Source organism: Odontesthes bonariensis, chromosome 17 (assembly GCF_027942865.1).
Source record: "Odontesthes bonariensis isolate fOdoBon6 chromosome 17, fOdoBon6.hap1, whole genome shotgun sequence".
Classification (NCBI taxonomy): domain Eukaryota; kingdom Metazoa; phylum Chordata; class Actinopteri; order Atheriniformes; family Atherinopsidae; genus Odontesthes; species Odontesthes bonariensis.
The window spans coordinates 17,474,851-17,495,776 of record NC_134522.1 but is presented as its reverse complement, the minus strand read 5'-3'; the positions used below and the strand labels follow the sequence as shown (position 1 = coordinate 17,495,776).

Here is a 20,926-nt window from a genome sequence, read left to right as displayed (position 1 = left end):
CAGTTGTGCATCCTCTGATTCAACGCAAACCTATTGCTTCATCACTGGGGAAATGTCTTTCCACTTTGCTCTTGCACCGTCTGTGAGCATTGTTTTGTTTTGTTTTTTAGTTTTGCTTGTGAATTTGAATTTAGAATAAAATTCTCCCAATCTGTTAAAGAAACCTTGTAATATCCACCAAGTCATTCTTCCTCGTTCATCCCAGCACAGATTTGAGGTGTGTGTGTGTGTGCGTGTGTGTGTGTGTGCGCATGAGGTTATTCCTGTCATTGTGACATGTGTTCGTAGGTGCAATTTAGTCACACGCCATGTACAGGGGGCTCAGGGGTCACCATTTATCCCCACTGCTCTGCACTTAAGGTCATTTTTGTTTAATTTGCTTATGATATAAGAAAACATGGAGGTTGATCAAATATCAAAGAGCCATGAACATTTCAACCACTGAAAACTAGAGTCAAAAGACTTTCAGGGTAAATGAGCATAACTTCTTGATTACAGCACCAAAAAATCATGAAAGCGACTACGAGTCCATCTTGTGGCGGGCGAGTAAAATGGCATGCAATGATCTTTTTTTTTTGTGTGTGTGTGTGTTTTCTTGGCTGCATTCTGTATAACAAATGCTATACCTGCTGAACTATTGCAGAGTCTATATATTTTTACCCAATGGGAAACACTGTTATAAATTTCTGCATTCAGGAACATTTCCCTGCAACATCCACAGCACAGCAAGAGCCCTGTGTCTTCTTGGCCACAGCTCCACAGGGGCAGGTTTGGGTAATAAGAGAGTAGCTGTCTCACTTGTCCCGTAAAATGTTTGAATCAAAACAGCTAACAAGGCAGTATTGGTATGCAGCAGTATGTATTAACAAACTGTTAAACAACATGATAAACCAGCTGAACAACATACTGATGAAACAACAGAGTTACTTCAGTCATGCCCACATTAATAGGTTTACACAACTGCTCTTTAAAAAGACTGTTTTATTTATGATGAATTGTTTGTGTAATTCATTTAGTTCCAACCATTAATAATTCATTATTATAGTGCAACTATATAATTGACCTATGTAGGGTTAACAAAGTGATATTCTATTCTAACGCCTCTAAATGAGTCCTAAACTCTTTGTTGAGAGTGTCTGTCATAAACTTTTAGTTTTATTGCAGACAATACTGTTACACAACATTTTATATCAAACTTGCATCCACAGTAATGTCTTTTGAAAGCAAAATGTAAATGGATATAAATCAGATGCTATGATGAAAAAAACCCCTCTGTGTATTGTTGCACGATCATTGTCTTTACTAATGTTTGTTCCTCTTAAATTTTACCTTGTAAATTCACAATGGCAGATGGCATTTGGAAATGGGCTTGTTAGCTATAAAATATCTGTTAAAAACCTTTTATTCTACAAGAAACCTCCTGGTACAAAGACATCCTCTGCTCAACTGTAGTAGAGAATACTTTGATCAAAGTATAATTCCTTTGGTCATTATTCAACAGGGGAAGACGGTACTGCCCACTGTCAGGAACATGAATCAACGGCTATATTCAGGTCTTCATATTTTATTAATATTGTGATGAATGAGTGAATAAATTAACATTTTATTTCCGTGTCTGCTCATTTATATGACCCATCCTGTCTAGCTTGTTAACTTCCAACATATAGCATGTAGAATAATCCCTCAATTCATCCAAGCATAAACCATCCAAAAATAAATTTTGGACATATTTCTCAACAGAATTATGGTTTCACAAAATGCACATCCCCTAAAGCCAAGACACAACAACACAAAATATTGAAACGAGACAGATACTAACCCGTTTTTGTATGCATGAATGCCAAACACTGTATTTTTGGCCCAATTCATTTTTAACTGTCTAATTTTCATGCTGTGAAAATAAGGATTCTGAAGGATTTCGCTGTTATCTCCTTTCTTCTGCTTCATGAAGATTATCATGAAAGCAAATTTGCATAAAAAATGCATCAAAAAATTATTTCTTTATGATGTAAGTCATGACATAAGCGATAGTTATGCGTTGAGCAGTGTTTTCTCTCGTACTTTTTCCTCTTCGGCGCTGCTTATCAGCATCAAATGTTGCAATTGTATTCATATATGTTTTCTAAAGGTCTTTATTCTGGAGTTTAAATATTCATATAATTCACAGCTTTACTTGAAAAATATCTGGATTTTCTTTCTTGCTCATTGACAATTTCCTGATTTATGACAGATGAAATGTCTAAAAATCTCCTCTAAAAATCTTTTATACGTCAAAAATTGTAAATTTGCTAATTTTGACATTTATTTTCGGAAAACGTATACAAATAACCTCTTTTTTTAAATACTTTAAACACACGTCAATGTCAAATACATATCCTGCTCCTCCAAACCACCGTGGGGCGCCTGTTCGCTGTGAATAAATGCTATCGCGAGTTGACGAGGGCCGCCCAGCCATGTTGAGGAGTCTGTCAAGCAAACTGCAGCCCGCCATTGTGTAGAAACCAGGCTCTGTAGAGAGATAAGGGTGCTTGGCTGAAACTCCTCAATAGCTAGACTAATTCTACACCCTGCCGCTTTTATTTAGGAGTAAATACAGTTACACAGGCTCCGGGGGGGAAAGACATGTCAGCCAGCAGCCTTCTTGAACAGGTAAAGAGAGGTATTTTCTGAACATTTACGAGGGCCAAATTTGTCAGCATCGCGACGGCTAGCGCGGATAGCTTAGCTCAGAGGCAGCGGCTGTGGCTCAGTTGTGCAGTAGGCCTGACCACCTGCTAAAGGAACTGACTGCTGAAAATATATCTCTTCATCTATTTTTTCCCCTTCCTCTCTTCTCATAAATCAAACCTTCATGAATCACCTGGACCCAATCCAGAGACCGAAAGGCCAAGCTAATAAAGGTAAGAGCACAAACTGTCTGATGTTATTGACTTGTGTGAATGCGGATCTTTTTACGTGCCGTGCGCTTTGAAAATCTTGCGTGCGTGAGTGATGTTAGCATCTTGACGGATAGGCCTGTCTGTGTATGTTGTAAAAGTATTTGAAATTCACTTGAATTTGATTTTAACACCAACATAAAATACACTAGCACAGTTTGTTTTAAGAGTTTTTGACCCTTTAAGGCACCAGTCTTGGATGTCCTTAACATCCCTGAAGTAACACTCGAAAGGTTCCCACAGGTAGCATTAGGCTAGCCATCCCTTGACTAGCTAATGTTAAATGGCAAAATGATGCACACCACCGTCCCTTTCTTTTTTTATACTGTCGGCTTTTTCGTAAACCAATAGGTGCGAGACCATATTATTACCATTCACTGCCACTTGGTATCAGACATGATAAGACATTTAGGTGGTGTTACGCTACAGGTGCCATCCTAACACGTTGGCCACTCTGCTAATGTTAGCCAAGTCCGTCAAGTTGAAAGGACTCTTGGCGCTCGTTAACATGGAGACGCTGCTAACTGCATGCAGCTGACCGCATAGCTTGCCTGCTAACGTTAGCTGGTTGCTAAGTTAACCTAAGATGACACGTCTTCCGACATGCTATTCCTGTGCTTTCCGTCATTTTGCCACCAAGACTGTAAAGTCAGAAAGCATGTGTCCACTAGAATGCGTTCTACTCTAGTTTTTATTCACCAATATTTATTTAAGTTTAAAGCATAGCTTTGAAATAACTGCATATCACCAAGCACATTAAAGCCACCTATGGCAGAATACTACTGTTCCACCACCTACTCAATTAGCTGTTGATTTTTAAGAAATGCTACAGTCTATTACATAATATTTTGCCTTTTGAATGTGGGCGTCACAATATATTTTGTTTCACCATTTGTCGCTTTCTAACCACTTCGAATCCAGTTGATTCTTCACTAGGCTTGATTGATCTCATTGTGCTTTGTAACTTAGAGTACATTCAGAGGTCATGGTATCTGATAATCATGCTCAGGTTGTTCTTATGACACTGACAAATAATTTCAGGGAGTGGTCTTGTTATGTAACAGGTGACCATGCTGATCTAAATTGAACTGATGCATACCGATTGATATGTATGGAGTGTGTAAAATATGGATACTACTGTTAACATCGGTGTTGTTTTTCCTTTCAGTGCAAAACGGAGCCGTGACCCAAAAGGATACCTTGAATGACGATGAGTTTGAGCCTTACCTGAATACTCAGGCCAGACAGGTGAGCGTTTGACATGTTTTTGCCAACTCTTAGTTGTTGTTTTTTTTTGTTTGTTTTTTTACTACGGATGACTTAACTATCAAGATTTTAATCTTATTAAATCATAGATATTGTCATTTGTGGCCCACTGAATATTTAAGTCAAGTTTTAATAAAAAATAGAATAATAAATAAAATCACCAGCATTTAACTTTTACCTAGATTTGACTCAAGATGTAAGGAGTGTCAGTTGTGTATATTTGTAAGTAAATTTAATAAGAAAGTAGCTCAATTTGTTGGGGTGGGTTATGTGTTCAGAGTTGATAGTAGTGATGGCTAACTCACCTGAATTTGTCTTTGTTTTCATATACTGAACTGATTTTTCTGAAATGGGAAAATAACTCCCTTTTAATACAATTTTTAGGTATTTAAGATTATCCAAGCTTAACATGCTTTGGAGACTTAGTGGAAACTTAAACCAAACACAAAATTTGCTGTCTTTTTATTGATTTGGCTCAGTAGACACATTTGTAGACTTTCTACGCTGGCCTAGAAGACTTTTGTAGTTCTTGCATTCTTGTCATTAAATACTGTAACACTCAATCGTTTTGCTACTTTTTTTTTTTCATTGGTCTTGGATTTAATTTCCATTTAGTGTGTGATCAAAGTTGTTCCCCTTCTGTACACATTGAAATAGTAGGTAGAGAGAAAAAAAATTGTATTTTCCCCCACCTTGTATTTTTATTATTATTATTATTATTATTACAGGTATATTTAAAACTTGTCAGTTAATCTTAATTCTCTTTCTATTTAGAGCAATGCCTATACGGCCATGTCGGACTCGTACATGCCCAGCTACTACAGCCCCTCCATTGGATTTTCCTACTCCCTGAATGAGGCAGCGTGGTCCACAGGTGGGGACCCTCCTATGCCTTACCTGGCCTCCTATGGACAGCTGAGCAATGGGGAACCCCACTACCTCCCGGACGCTATGTTTGGCCAGCCAGGCCCGCTGGGGAGCAACCCATTCCTTGGCCAACATGGATTCAACTTTTTTCCAAGTGGCATCGACTTCTCAGCGTGGGGCAATAACAGCTCTCAGGGACAGTCGGGGACACCACAGAGCTCTGGCTACAGCAGCAGCTATGCCTATGCTCCCAGCTCACTTGGGGGTGCCATGATTGATGGACCGTCTCCATTTGCACCTGCTGCCAACGAACCCCTGAACAAGGCACCTGGTATGAACAGCCTTGACCAGGGCATGGCGGGGCTTAAGATTGGTGGTGCCGGCCCAGGTGGTAATGGGGAAATGGCTCCAAAGGTGGTTGGCTCTGGCTTACCTGGTGGGGGCCCCCTTGGTTCTGTATCCTCTGTTGGACCTCCCAGCATGCCTCCTGTCTCACTTGCCCCTGCCAAGCCCACTTCCTGGGCCGACATTGCCAGCAAACCAGCCAAGCCTCAGCCCAAGCTTAAAACCAAGGGTGGCATGGCAGGTGCCAATTTGCCTCCTCCGCCCATCAAACACAACATGGACATTGGCACTTGGGACAACAAGGGCACCATGCCTAAAGCTGCCACTCCTCAGCAGGTGCCCTCTATTCCCAGCAACGGGCAGCCGTCGAATCAGGCTTCACCACAGCCTGGTGCTACAGCTGCAGGTAACCCACAAATGCCCCTGAGCAATGGACAGCTGGTTCCACCTGTGCCCCAGATGGGGCAGCATCAACTTCCACCTACTGGTCAGCCAGGTATGGTTCCAATGCCTCAGGCTCCTCTCTCCCAGGGTCCTCCTCCACCAAACCAACAGCAGCAACCTTCTCAGCCTATTCGCTGGGTCCCTCCACGAAACCGGGCCAATGGATTTGGGGATGCAGGTGGGAGTGGAACGGGCCAGTCACCTCCCACTCCTTCAGGTGTGGGTGTGGTTCCTGGGGTCCCTTCAGAACCTCACCCTGTTTTAGAGAAGTTGCGCATGGTCAACAATTATAACCCCAAGGACTTTGACTGGAATCTAAAGCAGGGCCGGGTGTTCATCATCAAGAGCTACTCCGAGGACGACATCCACCGCTCCATCAAGTACAATATTTGGTGCAGCACGGAGCATGGCAACAAGAGGCTTGATGCAGCTTACCGTTCACTGGGTGGCAAAGGGCCGCTTTATCTTCTGTTCAGTGTCAATGGGAGTGGTCACTTCTGTGGTGTGGCAGAGATGCGCTCACCCGTGGACTACAACACGTCTGCTGGCGTGTGGTCACAGGACAAGTGGAAGGGCCGTTTTGATGTGCGCTGGATCTTTGTTAAGGACGTTCCCAACAGTCAGCTGAGGCACATTCGATTGGAGAACAACGAAAATAAGCCAGTGACCAACTCTCGGGACACACAGGAGGTGCCGCTGGACAAGGCCAGGCAGGTGTTAAAGATCATCGCTGGATATAAACACACCACCTCCATCTTCGATGACTTTTCTCACTACGAGAAGCGTCAAGAGGAGGAAGAGTGTGTGAAAAAGGTAAAAAAATAAAAAGAGAAAAGAAGTGATCACAAATGAGTGACTCGTGTGCTCTTGCATTGGACAAGGTTCCAGTGTATGAAGTCTGTTTTGGGGGGGTGCAGATGTACGTTGCTTTTTGTATTGAAGAAACACACCAGTAAAGTTCCAAGTTTGTAGTAATGTATTTAGTCTGTTAAATATTCCGTGATATTGTCTGAAAGTTAAATTGTCTTGAGCTTTGACAGCCATCTTTGTGTTACCTATGCAAGTTGTTTTTTGTTTGTTTGTTTTGTTTTTTAACCAATCTCTTGTCTCAGAGCACTTTTTGGTGATGGAAGGAAGCACTTTTGTATTACAGTGTATAAATAGTGATATTTGTCCATTTCCTCTTGATCTTTTAGCAGAAATTCACTACCTTTATATTAACTTTACAGCTTGTTAACCTCATGTAAATTGTTACTGTATAGGTGTGTGTGTGTGCATTATGGTATTTTTGATCAATTCCACTGATATTTATGTGGTTAAAGTATGCTTCAGAGGGAAAGTTTGCAGCTTTGTAAAGCAGGAGAAATGTGCAGCCTGAAGGTTACTGTTAATAGCTTAAAAGTCAGAATACATGGACTCGTGAAACCTTTAGTTGACCAGTAATTTTAAAATATTGTGAGCTTATGAAATTATTAAGGATTCATTGGCTTTGTCTGCTTGCCTTCTTACACGCGATGGCAACATGAATGAATGCAACAACCACAGTTGTATGGTTATTGACATTCATTCTGAATGTTCTTTGTTTTTAGTGGTGGCACGACTGTTTTCATTTTTGAAATTCCAAGCAAGCTCTTCAGTGTGCACAATCTTATCGCGACTAACCAACAGCTCTCGAAAGCAGCTGTCCCTCCTTTTGCGTAGCCTTTTCCTTAAACTTTAGAACTTGAAAAATCCTGTGGACACATGTTGTTGATGGCTGAGAAAGGGTCTATATAGTTACTTATTGCAGAACCTGCTAATGATGATCTCTGCCAGAAAAACTCATTTTATAAAGCTTGTCTTCTAACAGGGCAGTCATTTAAAAAAAATTTGAGTACTACCCCATTTTGTTGGCTCTATTTTTTTTGTCTATGGGCAGAGATGTACTCTACTTAAAAATCCCCTGCTTTGGTTAATCCAGACTAGTTTCTGAATCATCCGTTTGGTCCTGTTAGTGGTGAACATCTGACGGATACAGAGACTTGCTTTGTTTGCATTCGACTTTCTTCAGTTGTGCTCAGTTTTCACTCCTATGTGTGACAGGTGGAGGTCCAAGGCAGTGAGCCATATCCCAGCAACCCAAGCAACAGGAGTCATTACAGGCTTCAGGTAACTTATTTCTATTTCTATTTTGATCTCCAAAGCCTTCTTGGTGATGTTTTTTTTAGTCTTTGATGAAGAAAGCAGCTCTTGTAGTTTTTCACAAGCTTCATGATCAGAATAAATCATCTATTTATTTTTTTCTGCATATCTACAGCTAAAGGTGTCTCAACAATAAGATATCAAGCATTTCCAAGTCTAAGTTGTAAAACATTAAATATCAAAAAGTGACCACCCCCCCAGCGGGCTTTGCATAATTGACTTTGTGAATGATCAAACAGAATAAACTGGAGGGTTCTGTTGTGGTTTGCAGGTGCGTGGTTATGTTGTTTTTTGTGATGTCTAACTGGCTGTCCTCCTATTTTTTTGTTTGTTTGTTTTTTTAGGAGCGCCAAGGACGAGTCAAGTAGCAGTTGGTGCTTTGGTCAAAAGACTGCAATGCCCCCCATTCGCCCCCCAAAGCCCTGTCCACCCCGTTACATCAAGATCTCTCTAAGAAATTCTAATAGGGGTGAAGAATTAACAAAGGACAAAAAAAAGAAAAAACAACTAAATGAAGACTTTGATTTCTTTTGACTTTAAAGACTTACTTCGAACTTGTAGTAAAAAGGAAACGATTATTCATAGGACTACAACTAAATGCATAGCATCCTTAGGTGAAATCTTGTTTGCCCCCACCCCATTCCACTACATATGCTTTTTCCCTTGTATGCTGCTTTCTCCTCTTTCCTTTTTTTTTTTTTTTTTTTTTTTAAATGAAAAGGATCATCATCTGTTTTTTTTTATGGTCCAAGAGCAAGTCTGTAACTCTCACACAAACACACAAATCTGATAGAAATTTGTAGTGTTGGCTAATATTAGTGTCCCAAAGTGAAGAATGGGTGGTGTGTCTCATTTTCTTTGTTGCCCTCCCCACCCTGGCCTCTTGTCTTAAGAGGATTCTTAAACCTTCACACCAGGATCCAGCGGAGCTTCCTCGTCAGTGGATTTTCAACGTAGGCCGGTGCCAACTACGCTCACTCCAGAGTCTTTTGCACATGCTCGTCATGTTTTTGTTTGAGAGGACTGCAGATGTTCAGAAAGGCCCTCCATTTTGTTTTCCCATGTGTCGGATGGAGTGTGCAGGGGAGGTAGGGTCAGGAGTATCTGGAGAGGAACAGTAGGGAACGGGGTCAAGTGTTTGAATTCAGAGGAAATGTTAAGTTGATGAGCTTTGCTCAATGTATAATTTTATGGTCTAAAAAGAAAAAAAAAAGAAATGGGGCCCTCTGTTGACAGTCTTCATTGGACTTAATTTACCCTCTTTCTTTCTCTTGGATACGTTAATTCATTGTTGCTATGGGCTGTTTTGTTTTTTTTCCCTTCTTTCCTCCATTTTCTTAAGACTTATGTGAGTGGCCTTGCCCCCACTCTTTCTATTAATCAGTTCAAAAGTAATAAATGTGGTATACTCAGCAGAACAGTGTGCATTCCCCTTGTTTGACTGTGGACAGCAGTGTTGTCTGTGCATCATTTGTTTTCTCACATGGTATCGGTGATTGTTTTTTCTGCTCACCCTCACATGTAGCCTGCTATCCCACCCAGCTGAGACTTCCGATTTTTGTACCCGTCGGTACTGTGTGTTTCTTTTCCTCTCTGCCTTCCGATCCCTCCTTGTCCTCCACACTCCCAGATCCTTGTTTCTGCTTAGCCAGTCACAACCACAATCAGCTGCAACCATTTTCAGAATGTCATTGAGTTTAAGAAAAAAAAAAAAAGAAAGTAAAGGAGAAAAAAAAAAAACTTATTTCAGAACTACTGGCTTTTATTTGTGGCATAATAAAAATGCTCCACAAAGTATAGTGGGTTCTTCTCCTCATTGGCCCTTTTTATTCACATTGGTGGCCGACTGTACCTGTTGAGTGTCTACTAGGTTAGTATCCTTTGATTTGCACCTTATCACTGATGTGTATGCTGTTATTGATGATGCTTGGTGTGAATGAACGACTTGATTGTGGGTGCATTAAAAGTGGGGCTACATATTCAGAATTGGGCTGTGAAGGAACGCTTTCGGTATACTCTTGGATTAGTGAACATTTAACTTGAACAGCGATGTCCTCTTAGAATGCATAAACCCTTTGTACAATTAATCTGCAATCCGCCATTTTCTGTCCTTTATGGTTATAGGTTGTAGTAATTGTAGCGAACACAAGAGGGCGACACAACACTGCTCTGCACAGGTTCTTAAGCCTGCTCCTTTTTTCTAATACGGGGCCCAGCTATGAAGGCCCTGCATTGTCACATTTGGACTTGAATGGGTCCCTAAGCGGGTTTTTTTTCTTCACTATTATTCATTTAATTTTTTGTCAGTGGATATAAATTAGTCACTGATCTTTTTTTGTTTATTTCTTCTATAGCCTTCTAAATTTTCTCCACAAACCGTTCTTATTTGTATAGCCCTCAAAAACCGGCGCGAACACATGGAAATGGCAAATGCAGAATTTTCTGGTGCCTGTTTGTGTGTTTGCGAACACCTTTTAACTCCTGGCATCCTATTGTTTTGATCACAAAACACTTAGAAACCCCAATTTCTTTTTTTCCCCTTTCTGTCATGTGTCCCATGCCAGAATCTGTAGTTGGTTACGGCGCCGGTTTCTTTGGGTCGTACTTTCAGTCTAAGAAGTCTAAATTCAGTGATGAGTGCTCTCATTTACGATGCACAACAAATACAAAAATCACAGAGCTGTTGCTGGCAACATATAGTACCACAGTCCACACTGTGTAGGATAGCCTTAACATAATTTCAGCGCACAAACCAAAGGTCTGTTCTGGCCCGACAGGATCACACCAGGCGAGGATAAATCTTAATCTTTAAATTTGAAGAGGGGGGGGGGGGTTGTAAGGTCCCAGCTTTTAGTAAGAGAACTCTGTATGTATGTGTGTGTGTGTCTGGACGGAGGTCGACGGCACGTGCCGTGTGTGCGTGGCAGGCACGCTGCCTCGAGGGGATCTCCTGTGGCCCTTATCTGAGCGTCTCTGGGGACGCCTTTTAGCCCCCCCATGGATGCAAATGAGCGGCCATAAAGCAGAGGCGCTGGGAGATGCCACGCTACCGAGGAGAAGAAAGGGAAAGTGACGGAGGAGCGCACACCAAGCTAAGTGTGCGTGCAGGAGATGGAGAGAAGCAAAAAAAAAAAAAAAGTGTGAGATGAAGGACTTCTTACTTTTCATATGTTCAGAAAGTCGACGTGTTGAATGCTTTCAGAGAGGGAACTTGATATATCCTAAGCCATGTTTAGCTTTAGCTGACTTTCGAAATATCTCATTCAGCTTAACAGGCTAAATATATTCAAACTCTTCAGAATAGTCAGGATGCAAGTGGGACACTAATTCGAGAGATAATTACATATTTCGCCATACAAACAAGCCAGTGACCCTGCCTTTCTTTCACACAGTTAAAACATGTTTAGAATCATCTCTCTTACACGGTGTCCCGTGCAGAGTGTCTGAGAGCTTCACGTTAAAAGAGTAGCGTCTTTGGCTTAATGTTGCACTGCAAGGTCATGCTTCTGCTTTATCCTCCCCTCATTATCATAAGGCATCCGTCTCTTTCTTCCATTAGTCACGCTTCACCATGTCGCCAACCCGACATCTATTTACATGCCTAAATTAGATTTTCTTTTTCAGTATTTTCTTTGAAAGGAAGAAAAAGCTCCTGCGCATATCAAAATTGGTGGTGGTGGAAGGTTTGAAAACACACTCCATATAATCAATATATGTGATCTGAATTTTTTTTTATTTGAAATGTAGGCTATATTAGCCCATGTGTTGGCTATTTCTAACGTTTATTTCTAAATTCACATGTTCCGTCTCTTTATAACTTCTGTTTTGCACACATGATCCATAAACTACATAAGGCAAAAAAATAGTTTGTTACATGCTACATATGAATATGAGGGGAAAAATTGAAGTCAACATAGCTCAAATATGTATTTTCTTGGTCTGTAATTTTACACAGTCATTAATTTACCAGCATTATTTGGCACCATAACTGAAAGCCTTTGCAGCTGAAATGATATGTGGACTATTTATGTATAAGAATATGTCACAATGACAAATGATTTTACCACAAAAAGGAGGCTCTGTATGCGGTCACCTGCTCTCCATCTCCAGGGGTCCCGCAGTGCTGGTGCATTGAGTGTTACCCCCTCATCTCTTCAGGTCTCCTAATTGTATTGTTATCAAAATGCATAATGCGTAGACAGGCAAAGGGGCTCAAACAACAGTTGATGACCTCTGTCTCAACATATGTGGCACACTCACCCCCTGCACGCTCTAATTGTGTGGAGCTGACAGTCATGTCAACATAAAGGAGCATAGAAACCTGCAATAGATGTAGTACATATTCTTTATTTTTTTCTCTTAAAATCTCTCTTGCTTAAATTCTGAAAATACTCTGACATTTAGTTTTTTGAGTATGGTCATACTGTCATATTTTCACTGGACTAAAAACTGAACAAAATTAGAATTAACACTACAGTCAATATAGGGAATTTAAAATAGACTGAAAGGGATTCATACGGTAATTCACAGCTTTGTTTTTTATGGCGTATTCTGCCTCCATCATCTGAGATGTAGGTCAACTCACATCTCTGTTGCCTGCAGCAATTTGCTGCTTGAATCATTTGATGCAGCGCTGTGATTATAGGAGTAGAATTGACGCTCATTATTTAAATTACTTGACGCTTTGGGCTCTTCTTACTTTGAGAAGAAATACTAGATACCACAAATAGAAACGCAGCTCATAAAATTACTTCTTTATTGAGAGGTTTTGCACAACAAAAATACAAGCAAACACAAAACTATCATTTGAAACGCATCAAAAATGTATTTCAGAGTTTTGATGGTAATTTGTTCATTGGAAATATAAATCAACACGCATGAGTGATCCAGGAGGCCGTTACATTTTGTGATGGGACTGATAGCAGAGGAGATTTAAAATTCTCCAGCAGCACATCTTGCCCAAATAGCATATTCTCTCTGTTTTTCCTCTGTACTCTCATGCGTAAACACGCAGACCTTTGAAGTGGTCCTCTGTCACCACATGGCAAATCCCCCTAGTGTGATCCCTCTGTCCATTTGGCCACAGGAGCGGCACTGGTAGACTGCCTACGGCTCTGTTTGTTCTGACATTATGGAAACCAGTATATTAGCAGACTGGTGCCCAGTGATCATGTCGTCGGTGGCTCTGCGATGTTCCCTCTGTGTCTTAACAATATACCCTCTCTGGTTTGCCTTCACTGATCTGTACATCTGTCTGAGGTCACTGTTCTGTAACTTTGCCTAATGTGCATTCTCCTGCGTCTCTCGTTAATCTCATAGGATTGTGAGGAACATCCATATGTGCAGTCACCGGAACCATTCTCCTGTCCTGTAGCTTAAACGCTGGTCTCTCAGGTGAGCGAGGACTGTGGTTTCTCTCTTGGCATTCACCGCGTGCCTTAATTGTATTGAAATTAAATCAAGGTCCACTGTGAACACAAAGAGCCCAAACCCAAACTTGCAAAGCGTTCTGAGTTACTTTTTGTGACGATGTTCTACAGCCTTTTTTTTTTTCGACGTGAAAGTACATCTTTTTTTTGGGGGGGGGGGGGGTGTCTGTCCTCAGTCCATCCCTGTTTGACTTTCTCATTCCACCCTCCACACCTGTGATCTGTCATCCCTGTAGGCTCAAAGACGGCTATGCGGTTTTTCCACACGTCGAATTACATTGCATGCTAATCCCACACAAACATGCATTCTCACTTCGTCATGAAAACAGGTTTTCTATACAGCCAATACAGGGAAAAAGACACATACATGATATAAACCGGAGATGCTGTGATTCCTCTGAACAGCCCACAGTGTGTACATGCATGCAATTGTAGATGTGCGGAAAAAAAAAAGTGTTTCCAGCAGCAAAATGTGAAAAAACATCTAGAGATCATCAAAGCAAGAATTCACACCATTCAAATAACCTCTGTTTAAACACAGTACAGCACATCATTTAAAGAAAAAAAAAAGACATCACAGAGAGACAAGAGCACAGAGAAACAGGGAGTGAGATAGAGCAAGCGAGCAAAGCTACCTTTGTTGCACCATAAAGAGAGCAGCAGCCCAGCTACCTGATTGCTACCATTCCTGCAGACCATCTTCCCCTCAGAGCAAAACAAAGGATGACGACTGGATATTTATGAGGACACACAACGATGCACCGCAATGCCTCATCCTCATCGTAGCACTGGCTCGGCTTTTATGTTTAAGAGCTTGGTACGGTTTAACCAGACCAAGCAGTTCTTCATTACAGTTGGTAAAGCTGTGTCGTTATCTCCCTCTTACCCTCCCTCCTACTCTCTCCATCCCTTTACTGTTCTCTCTCTCTCTCTGTGCACTCTGCGCATGTAACTCTAGCCATGTATAGGCTCGAAAAAGACAATCTAAATAACAACAATCTCCATCTTGTGATTCATAACACCATACAAATAGATCATTTAGAAAAGAAGAAATACAAAAGTTTTATGCAAAGCAAAAATTTGAGAGAATTGAAGCTTTTTTTGCCATTACACAAGACTCCAAAAAAAATGCTAGTGTTGCATCTAAACTCTCTCTCTTGACCACTGCGCTCACTTCTTTTCTATTTTTTACCTACAGAACACTACTGTCGCGCAAATAGATTTTTTTTTTTCCCTGATCAAATATATCCTTCCTCTCTAAAGACGAGGCAAAAAATAGCAGGGAAGCTGCAGAGTATTTCCGCCTTCAGGTCCTCGCTCCTGGTTTTGTTATTGTTGTTTCTGTAGTTGTGGCTGTGACTGCGCAGCTCCATCCTGTGAAGGTCCTTCAGGGTTGGGAAGAGCAGGGGAGCAGGCACACAGGGGGTGGTGGGATGGCGGACAAGGGGGGCTGAAGGGACGGGAGGCAGGCGGGTGTCACGCATGCAGTCGGGGGAAAGGAGGAGAGGTTAGCAGGAAAAAAAAAAAAAAAAGACTCAGCTAAATTCTACCGAGTCACCACCGTTAGAAAAATTCCATTTGGACCTGCTCAAGGCAAAACCAAAAAGGAAGACAAAAAAGCCCAAGATGTAGAACATACATATATAAGCCAGGTAGGTATATATGTATAAGGATCCAAAGGAGAAGTAGGAAAAGGAGGGAGATAAGGGATGGACGGACGAAGAGGAACAGGCAACTGGCTCACACACAGACACACTGCGCCGAGGCAAAGGCACGGGCTTCAATTTATGCTTTCTGGTCGACACCACCCCCCACCACACATACACTTGCACGCAAACACACATGCAGATACACCACACACACACACACACACACACATATAGAGTGTCCCGCCCCTATCTGCCCCTGTCCCTGTCCTGTCCCGTACTGGATGCGTGGCCCAGCTGATCAGTGCAGAGGGATTAGCCAACAGGGCCAGCTGGCAGGGATTACACAGGCAAAGTGGGGGAGGTGTGTGTGGGGGTGATGGGAATGGGAGGGGGGATGAGGGGTGAGAGGGTAGGCCTAATACTGGGGGAGGAGGGGGAGGGATGGGAGCTCCTGTCTTGTCCTGCACACGCACACACAGTTACACACACAGATGTGCATGGAAACGTGCATTTTGTCCAGATAAACAGCACACACAGTTCATGCAGATGTTCATACACATAACGCACCGAAGACTGAGCACACGGTAAAATTCTTACAAATATTTCAATGGAGTTTTCAATGGATGCATGAGCTGCAGTGGGATAGACTGCACGGTTAGTCAGTCAGTACTGCATGCAGTGCATCCTCCTTCATGGCGATGACGACGACGCACAGTGTTGATAAATGTATGTAAATGTGCAGGAGGCAGCAGGGCATGGATGGAAGAGGGGGCCGACAGAGGGAGGGAACCCCATGGGAGAGCAGGGCTAGGCTGACAATGCAAGGCTCTGACCCTTGACCCTTTTCCGCTCCATCATCCGCGGCCATCAGCTGATCCCAGTAAATGGACAGCCTCAGTATCACCCCCTCCTTTTTCTCCTTCTCCCTGTCGAACACACTCACACACACACGCGTGCAGACACAGGCCCACTAACAGAGCTGAATATGGCAGGGACCACTCTTTTTTTATTTTTTTTTATTGCCAAACCTTTCCCATCTCTTGCTTCCTCCAGCTCTTTCCCGTTTCATGCCTCACTTCACCACTTAGCTCATCCCGATATCCTCTCTGCTAACCTCTCTCATTATTTTGAAATGTGTCGACATCTACAATTGTCATATCTACCCAGGAAGAAATCCATCTCATATGAGTATAATTTCTATGTGCTCATCTTTTGACTCATCCTATTGTATTCTACTTTTTTTTCTTCTTATAATGCCTGTCAGTCTTAGTTTGACTTTTTTTTTTTTTTCAAAATCTGTTTAGATCTCTGCCATAGCACAGGCATATATTACCTCCAGTCATATATGTAGCAGTTAAAGAAACATTTTGTGTTTTTCATATGAAATAATGTTGTCATCTACATATATAATACCTCTAAGAATAGTGCTGTAGGTGTTTCAACATTTAAAAACACTCCCTGTAAAAGTCACTGCTGAGGTGATTCTAACATTAGCAGCACTAATGCAAGTTGATTGTTGATTCCTATGTTCACTTATCTGTGATCGTGATATTTTCAAATAATCCTGGAAGTTGAAATCATGTGGTTTGGCCGCTGCAGTCAGTGAGATATTTGCCGAGCATTACCAAAACCCTACAGGCTAAACGACTGCGCGTCTCCACAGTGGCAATTTGACACACAGCTATTTCATACTGTTTCATCTCAGTTTAGAAAATGTGTAAAAAAAAAATCGACTTCTAATATCACACAGAATAACACAACTCCGTGGAGTGAAAATACAATTTGATACATTTCATGGAAAATGCAGCCCGGCTCTGGTCTGTCACTGAATTTGCACAGTTTGCTCGCACATGTGGGGATGAAAAAGGGAAAATTCGAAGACTTGTTCAGTTTGTATTTGCGGCCTAAAATATTCTTGTGCAAAAATCTAAATGTCAAAAGTTTTTTTTTGCAGGTTGTGAGCAGCGGTTTGAGCCGCAGTACATAGGACAGAGGCACACGATGCTCCAAACATACGCGTGCAAACACCACACAGACGTACACATACATAGAGAGAGAGAGATTCAGAGGGATTTCTGTGAGATCAAAGACACTTTTTGTGGGGCCTTGTTGGCAGTGTTGTATAGTTAACATTTAGATTCAGACATGGTTGACGTGTGACAAATATAACATCGATTAGGATGTGATTACATGAAATGCACAGTAGCGTAGCAGCAAAGCTTGAGGTGAAACGATAGAGACAGCATGGTCTTACATTTTTGATGGATGAATAGATGGATTTTATAATTTAAAAGAAAGCATTAAAAAATAGTTTTCTTCTCATTGATTTGTTGAAATTTTTGAGGAATAAACTGTCATTTGTGTTAGATATTTTTTAAGTCTTTTTCAGTGAGGCTAAAGCTTTATCATTCATAGCCATTCTGTTACATGCCTTACATTTCACATATACTGCATATATGTTCACATAACGCTTGCTTAGCCCTGTGCATGTTGGCATGATGGTAGAAAGATTTGCTTCTGTATTTTGATGTCCTACCACCTCGCCCTTAATTTCAAAAGCTCATACATGTGAGAATAAGAGCAGGCGAAGAGGCATGCAACCCTCCTCGCAGACAATTACGATGATCAGAGAGAGGCAAGCAAAGAGTTTTTTATCGTACAGAGAAACACAAGCAGAAGGAGGCAGGCGATTATACAAAGAGACAAGCCGGGTGAGACAGACAGACAGGAAGACAGAGAGACGGGCAGGGACAAATAGGCAGCGCTCGTCCCTAGTTTGGTAATCTGATGGAGAGATTAGCAAGCAGGCAGCATTTGGGTCGGATTATCGAGTCATTAGAAAAGACTGGTGCTCCAGAGCCTCTCTCATGTGTTAATGTGGCTTTGTAGGTCCTCTGCGCTGTCTGTGCAGATTGTCGAGAGTATGTACAGTACACGGTCTTTAAAAATACAAATAGCGCCGCATAAACTTAATATTCCTCGGTCTTTTTGTTGGACGTACATTTGTATAAATGCGCATGTTTATCAGATTTTTCAATTCTGTGAAATATTTGTAATATTTTTCTTATTTTCAAATCTCAACCAATAAGGTTTTCTTTTCTTTTTCTGTGTCTGCTTTGGTTGCAGAGGTTCCAAAATGAAATGCTGCATCAGAATTTTTCTGCATACATGTATCAAATTAGAACATCTGCTACATCTTAGAGAAAGAATATAAATCCAATTTTCCTTTTTACTACACAATCACCTCTTCCTGTATTATTTTTAAAATGTGCAGTTCACAGTTGATTTTACATAGCAACAACACCTTGTTGCATTTTTACCGAGAAGCCTTTTTTAATCTACCAAAAATGTGATTACCCCAGTTTTCAGCAATTACACAGAATTCTGGCCCTCTCTGTGAACTACAAGGGAAGGTAGCATCACTGTCCTCGAGTGTATTGCCTGATAAGCTGGAGCATTTAGCACCGTAGGCCAGCGGGGAACACAGAAGTATATGGCCTACATGCACTTAGAAATCATACAGACGTGATGTTCCGAGATGACAGGATTTAAACAGAATCAGAAGAAGCCGGAGAGCTTATGAGTACGTGGGTGTCTGTGAAAGGGAATACCTGTGCTTATGGGAGGTTATGTGGATTTTTTATTTAGTTCTTGAATATTAACGGTTGGAGTTGTGTCAGAGGCGGGGGTAGTGGGGCTGTTCATTGATAGCTGATCAATGCTGCGGACATTCTCTGAGTCAGTTGTACTGAAATGGTCCACTGACTGCAATATCAGTTTCACTTTCACGGGCAAAATCTGTGACGAGTGAGTGTCTTTTATTTGTCGTGTGCTTTGTAATGTCTATTCAATTGCCAAAAAAAAAAAAAAGTAGTAAGTTTATGTTATTTTTAGCTTGAAGTCTTGCTTTTTTGTTCGTTTGTTTGTTTTCCAGTTCCACACCAGCCATTTGAATGAGTCTTAACTTTTTTTAACTGTAGTTCCGGGTTGACCGCACAGTATACAAGATCAATCACTCTCACATACACAGACACACAACCTCACACTATCTGATCTGTGGTCCCAAAAACCTTCCCCTTTGCTTCTGCCTCTGCATACTCCATGCCCCAGTTCCCCACCCCCATCCTTTTTTGTCAAATAAATTGCGATGTGACCTACTTCCCATTTTGCACCATTTTGCTCGTGTTCAGATATTATTGTTTGAACATGAGTGAATTTGCTTTGGGTCACACAGTATCAAAGAAAACACAGGGTACAGCATCCAGGATGGACATACTCTACTGTAAATTGTATTAAAAAAATATGGAAACGTTAACATCAGCACTGGCATTTTTTTTTTTCATCCCTGAATTACAATTCAGTGTGGCAGCTTCTTTTAAAGTGTGTGCAACACATTATGGAGCTTTTGTTTTTAAAATTGCCCTTGTATGATTTGTAATTAAAGTACATGGTTCACCTATTTTCTGATTAACACGTACAATACTTCTCGCAGCCCTCATAATAACAGGATGTCTTTGTGATGGTCATAGACTGAGGAAATAAGGTAAATCAATTTTGCAGCCTAGCTAAGCAGAAAGCACAGTGGTTATTTTCAGTAATAACCATTGCTAATTCATTGAACCACATTGCATTTATAACCCAGTTAGGTCTGCACTAGTTGGCATCCTGTATTCTGTTTTGACTTGAAGTACATTTTTAAAAAGCTGCTTGTGATGAAGAAGAGGATCTTATGGGAAAGGACTCGGCACCCAAAATGTTATGTTGGCAATTTCTCCACTTTCTGTTTCAGTAATGTTTCAGTATCCTAATAATTTCCCTGCACTTATTATTATTTTATTTTCTTATTTAGGATAATTTGTACAGCAAAAAAGTTACAAATAGTTTTCTTGCATCAGTAATTCTTATATTTCTAGTTCACATCTAAATTGTGTGTTTTCCTAACTTCACGTGGATGTATATGAGCGTGCCAGTGTGTCTCAGTGTATCAGATCAAGGATCTTCATTCCTGCCTTTTCCCAGCCACGGAGAGATGGCACTGGAGACCACACTGACCCTGATTTATTGGGATCAAAATCCACATGACAGCAATTAATTTACATCCATTAACTACATCGCCTGCTCTTTCCTTCATGCTCTCTGTGGACATTTTTGCACTCCTGCACAATCCGTACGAACATTCTTTGTTTCTCCTCTCATTCTCTGACATTTTCTTCTCTCAACATGTTTTCTCTCTTGTAAGCGCTCTCTCTCATGTGTAACTTGGATTTCATATTCCCAATCCTTTTTAGAATACCTTCAGTATCCCATCCTACCTCCATGTGTCAAGGAGTGTTACATAAACAATAATGCCATGATGTTCAAATTGTGTGTTTGGCTCTCTTTTTTTACATGTAATTTGTCTCTCAGTGTCTGAGAGTTGAGGAAACTACAGTTTGCTTTAAATCGTAAGAATGATCTCTGTAAATTAATCGACGTGTACTCACGCTTTTAAGTGAAAGAACACAGTGTGTAATCAGAACAAATTAAACAGTGCTGGACAAACTGACTAATTATGATTAAACGAGGAATTTGACATTAACATTATAAGCTCAGCATCTTCTGATCATTTCAGTGTATCCTCCATGCTGTTTTATCATTGAAGCATCCAATTCATGCAGGTTCTTGTGCTCAAGGGTCTCTTTCTTTCCACTTACATTAAGTTTCTTTATTCTTCCTCACTGGCCTACATCTGTCGCTGTTTCCCTACCTTTCATTCTCCTTTTCTAGCAGTATCTGTCACCCAAATGCTTTTTCCTGGCCTTTCAACAGG

General features: G+C 41.1%; 1 protein-coding gene across 1 annotated transcript; it reads left to right on the top strand.

The window, feature by feature from the left end:
* Positions 1 to 2,450: 2,450 nt before the first annotated feature.
* ythdf2 (YTH N6-methyladenosine RNA binding protein F2) lies at positions 2,451 to 9,836 on the top strand. The gene is made up of 6 exons (XM_075447698.1): positions 2,451 to 2,649; positions 2,876 to 2,900; positions 4,105 to 4,184; positions 4,977 to 6,671; positions 7,941 to 8,006; positions 8,384 to 9,836. Exons 1-6 carry the CDS (start codon positions 2,623 to 2,625, stop codon positions 8,405 to 8,407), a joined length of 1,917 nt encoding a protein of 638 aa, XP_075303813.1. The 5' UTR covers positions 2,451 to 2,622; the 3' UTR covers positions 8,408 to 9,836.
* Positions 9,837 to 20,926: the final 11,090 nt, after the last annotated feature.

Bases quoted from the DNA above. Each gene is read 5' to 3' on its own strand.
- ythdf2 (XM_075447698.1), top strand. From the start codon at position 2,623: ATGTCAGCCAGCAGCCTTCTTGAACAG. The intron at 2,650-2,875 runs GTAAAGAGAGGT...GACCCAATCCAG, and splicing joins CCAGCAGCCTTCTTGAACAG to AGACCGAAAGGCCAAGCTAA. The intron at 6,672-7,940 runs GTAAAAAAATAA...TATGTGTGACAG, and splicing joins AGGAAGAGTGTGTGAAAAAG to GTGGAGGTCCAAGGCAGTGA.